Source organism: Halyomorpha halys, unplaced genomic scaffold (assembly GCF_000696795.3).
Source record: "Halyomorpha halys isolate HHAL.00 unplaced genomic scaffold, Hhal_1.1 Scaffold9730.1, whole genome shotgun sequence".
In the NCBI taxonomy this organism is placed as follows: domain Eukaryota; kingdom Metazoa; phylum Arthropoda; class Insecta; order Hemiptera; family Pentatomidae; genus Halyomorpha; species Halyomorpha halys.
In genome coordinates, this window is record NW_027115253.1 from 1 (window position 1) to 4,186 (window position 4,186).

At 28.7% G+C, this 4,186-nt stretch overlaps 1 protein-coding gene across 1 annotated transcript; it reads right to left on the reverse strand.

Annotated features, from left to right (window-relative positions):
* Nucleotides 1-120: 120 nt before the first annotated feature.
* On the reverse strand, nt 121-2,579 carry LOC136796996 (oxysterol-binding protein 1-like). Its single transcript, XM_067052338.1, has 3 exons — nt 2,398-2,579; nt 1,667-1,912; nt 121-581 (listed from the first exon to the last, which is right to left on the reverse strand). Exons 1-3 carry the CDS (start codon nt 2,440-2,442, stop codon nt 303-305), a joined length of 570 nt encoding a protein of 189 aa, XP_066908439.1. The 5' UTR covers nt 2,443-2,579; the 3' UTR covers nt 121-302.
* Nucleotides 2,580-4,186: the final 1,607 nt, after the last annotated feature.

Consider the following 4,186-nt stretch of genomic DNA (forward strand, 5'->3'; position numbering starts at 1 on the left):
GTTCATTAAGGTCTTTAAGTATAATAATTTTTTTTTTCTCTCTAAATGATGGTTGTTGTCTTTTGTTTTTATAGCCCTGATGAAGACCTGAAAATCAGGTCGAAACGTCGGCATAAATAAATATTTGTTGTTTTTTGCTGACCGCACCCCCCGACCATCTTTTCCAATCAGTAATCTACGGTCAACTATCTAAACCTCAGAATAACCTTATATATTACTGAATATTATATTTCAGTTTAAAATTATTGTTTATGGAATGTTGCCTTATGGCAACTGTAATGTAATACCATCAACTGTTAGAACTAAAAAAATGTTATCACTAAAATGGAAATTTCATGCATTAATAAATCCTGTTGCATGTTTAGAAATGTAGAAATATGTAGAGAAATAATTACAGAACCTGTATAACTAAAAAAAAAAGTATCAAGAAACATACCTGAATCGAATATCAAATGGGCCATACCCAATGGAATAAGCTGGAGATACTTTCCTCTAAATTTTGATGTCATCGTAAATTCTTGCCAGCATTTCCAATTTTTTCCTTCGCAATGTAATGCGACCATGGGAGGATGATGTGATACCTATGGTTAAATAAATATTATTATGCCATTTTCAATTTTAGACGCTTTTTTCTGTTGTTCCTCAATTTAACTAATTTTTAACGTAAGTCTCATCTTCCAGTTTTTAATAAATGTTTCAAAGGTAACATAAAACAGTCACTAATTCAGCGTTTAGAGGACAGGTACCCTGGGAAACCTTCCTTTCCATGATTTTTGGTTTTGGTTTTCAATTTCAGTCAATTTTTATCAATGCCAATTCAATAATAAAAAAATTAGTTAAATCGAATATTTAAAATTTACATAAATTAAATACATTTTAGCAACCAAGATTTTCAAATGTAGTAACACCTATTTTACACACCTTTTTCAAATTTCAACCAAATCATAACATAAATTATGATTGCACATAATAAAAATTCATTTCTCATACTAAAGAAAAATTTTTAATCCTTAATTTAGCAGTGTTTCCGGCAAGATACATGGTTTAACACAATTTTTAGTTTGAATTTGGTGACTCTTTTTGATTCATTTAAATTTCATTTTAATTACTATGATATAACGGTGAATATCGTGAATTGTTATGTAAACACTGGTTCAAAAAAAAAAAAAAAAATGAACCACTTGATATTAACCCAGAAAAATACATTCCACCGTCCGTATCCCGTAGGATTCACAGCCAATGTTTAGCTGATGGTATAAACATTTTTGCTTGGGTCAATTTATAAGAAGATAAATCATAGAATTTTGTTTTTACTTATTTCAATAAGATTAGTATCAATGTTTTTTAGTATTAATATATTTTAGTGATTATCAATAATCAATGAGTTTAGTATTAATATTATTAATAAATTCAAATTATATTACTTAAATTTATGTGAATAACATTGTACCCACCGCCAATCCTAAAGTAGCTTATTTGGCAGTATATCTGACAAAGTATAAGTTTCCTATCTCTGCCGTAAATTTGCCTAAACTATCAAAACTCTAAAATTAGGTTATCAAAACCTTAGAAAACAACATAAACAAAAAATTTTTTTTGTCTGTTGGTTGGTTAAATTCCCAACAAATTAATAAGAGTTATTACAAGAACACAACAAAAATATTACCTGTTCAGAAATAGCTCTCCACCCTAAATCATCCATTCTATCACATTCATAAGTTTCACCTAATAAAGGATTAAAAGGTTTCCCAGTCCGATTAGCAGTAGTAGCATAACTTGAAACAGTAAATGCTGCAACATAGGCTAGTTGCTCACAAGAATCAGTCAATTTTGAAGCATAGTCTAGAACACAAGCATATTCATAATCTTCTGTTAATCGTTGAAGCATTGATAATGGTTCAGAGAAGTTAACCTGAAACAATAAAACATAAATACCATCTGTTTCGTATTACAAAACTAGGAATAAAGTAACACATAAAAGAATGGGACAAATGAATTTTATTTTAATAAGTTCAAATCCTGTAAAATAAATACACTTTTTTCTTTTACTGTGATTACATTTTTTCTTACTCAAGCAAAATTCATAAAAAGTTCTGCGGCCTTTTTTAAGAACCTTAACAATTAAAAAAAATAATAAAACAAATAATAATAATAATTTAAGGAAAATAGAAAAAAAGGGGGGAAAATATTTCAAATTATTGAATTAGTTTCATGATTAAAATGAATCATTATAGATTTTAGTAAGGGTCTAATTTTTCAATAATCTTACATAAAAACAATGAACATAAACAAAATATCAACAGTAAATAGCTTAGATTAGCTCAACATTTATTTGGAGAAATCTAAATGTCAAATTATTTTTAATGGTTGAATTTACAGATGGTCTAGAAAGCTTACTGGCATAGGAATTCTCGTTAGCTCCTTCCCTATGCAATTTTTCATAATACTCCAGAGGTTCAGAGGATAATTAGGTTTAGGTGGAACCCTTGTCCTTCTTCTTCCAGCTCTAGCAATAACAGTAGGTGGAGTAATAGAACAAGCCTGAACAATAAAAAAAAAAAATTCAATGATAAAGCTTTATAATGATAAAATTAAAAGTTTATTAGAAGCATTAGAAAAACAAAAACACCTCAACTTTTGAGTTAATGCAAAAATAATGCAGGATTGCGCCTTTGCTAAGTTTTAAAACCTATTTTGTAAACAAAACAAAATCTTTACTGTTAATTTCATATGTATCATAATAAATCTTATTCTGTATCCTATCTATCAACCAAAATTCAAACAATAAAGTCATTTAGCTAAGTCTGTTTAAAGCCTTTGAAAAGAAAATATCAAAGTACTATTTACCACAAATTTATTTTAATACATAAATAATATTTTTTTGAACTAGGATATAGTGTGGCACAAACTGCTTGTAATATTAATGAAGTGTGGGGTTATGGGATATTTAGTAAGTTCATTGATTTTAGAATTTTCGCTTTCAAGATTTTGAGTTGAGAGACAAATATGGCCTTTAGAAATCGATATTGACTAGTTGAAGTCAATAAGGAAGCAGACAACAAAAAAAACAACACAAGAAATAGCAGAAAATTTAGGCATGAACCAATACATCATTATTCTCTACCAGGAAGCTATTGGTAAAACAAAACAACTCACCATGTGTACTATCACTGCAGTCTACGGTAAAAGCAAAGAATACAGAAAATCGATATTTAAAAAACTGATTCAGTAAGTTAATTGAGAGGATTGTAATACTGTGTTGGTAATAATGAACTAGTTGAAAGTAGGATAGTAACTAGTTGAAAGTAGAGATAGTAACTAGTTGAAAGTAGAGATAGTAACTAGTTGAAAGTAGAGATAGTAACTAGTTGAAAGTAGAGATAGTAACTATTTTGGAGATGACCTCAGATCTGGAATTAAAAATGGTGATTCTCTTGTGATTAAAAGGCAATGGTAGTTGGTCTCTAGCATTTATACTCTGCCTATAGAGCATTTCTAGCATGCAAAGAAGCAGCACCTTTGCTTGCAGTACCAAGAAGACAATTAAACAGAAGTCTTTCTGGAGAGGTTCCTTGAACACCAAGTGAGTTTCACAACCAACATAACAAAACAAATCTGCAACCGTATATGTTGGGATACAAAATCCTTCAGCACACACCTTATTTACCACACCTCTTACCTACAGAATTCCCCTTTTTAAAACACTTGGAGAACATTTTATGAGAGAAAAACTTTCAAAACCAGGATGATATTGAGGATACTTCTTGGAATTTAATTTTTTCCAGGGATCCCAATTTCTTTTTTACTGGGATAAATAAGCTTGTTAAACATTAAGAAAAGTGTATTGATTCTGGCAGAATTTATTTTGACTAAATAAATATTGTTTCAGAAAAAGAAATATTTTCATCAAAAATAAAAAAATTGCATTATTTTTGCATTTTCCCAATATAATATATAGTAAATAAAATATTGACAGCCAAACAGTTCTTTAAAATGATGATTAAAATGAGCAATATTTTAATTTGATCAGATAGGTCAATAAATCATTAAAAAACATTTTGGTTTTTATAAGTATAAATGCATATAATGAGTGTGCATGAGGATGAGCTTATATGTGACAATAAAGGAACCAATGGCTATTAATAACATTAATAACATTTCTTTTTATATAATGATATAATTATAT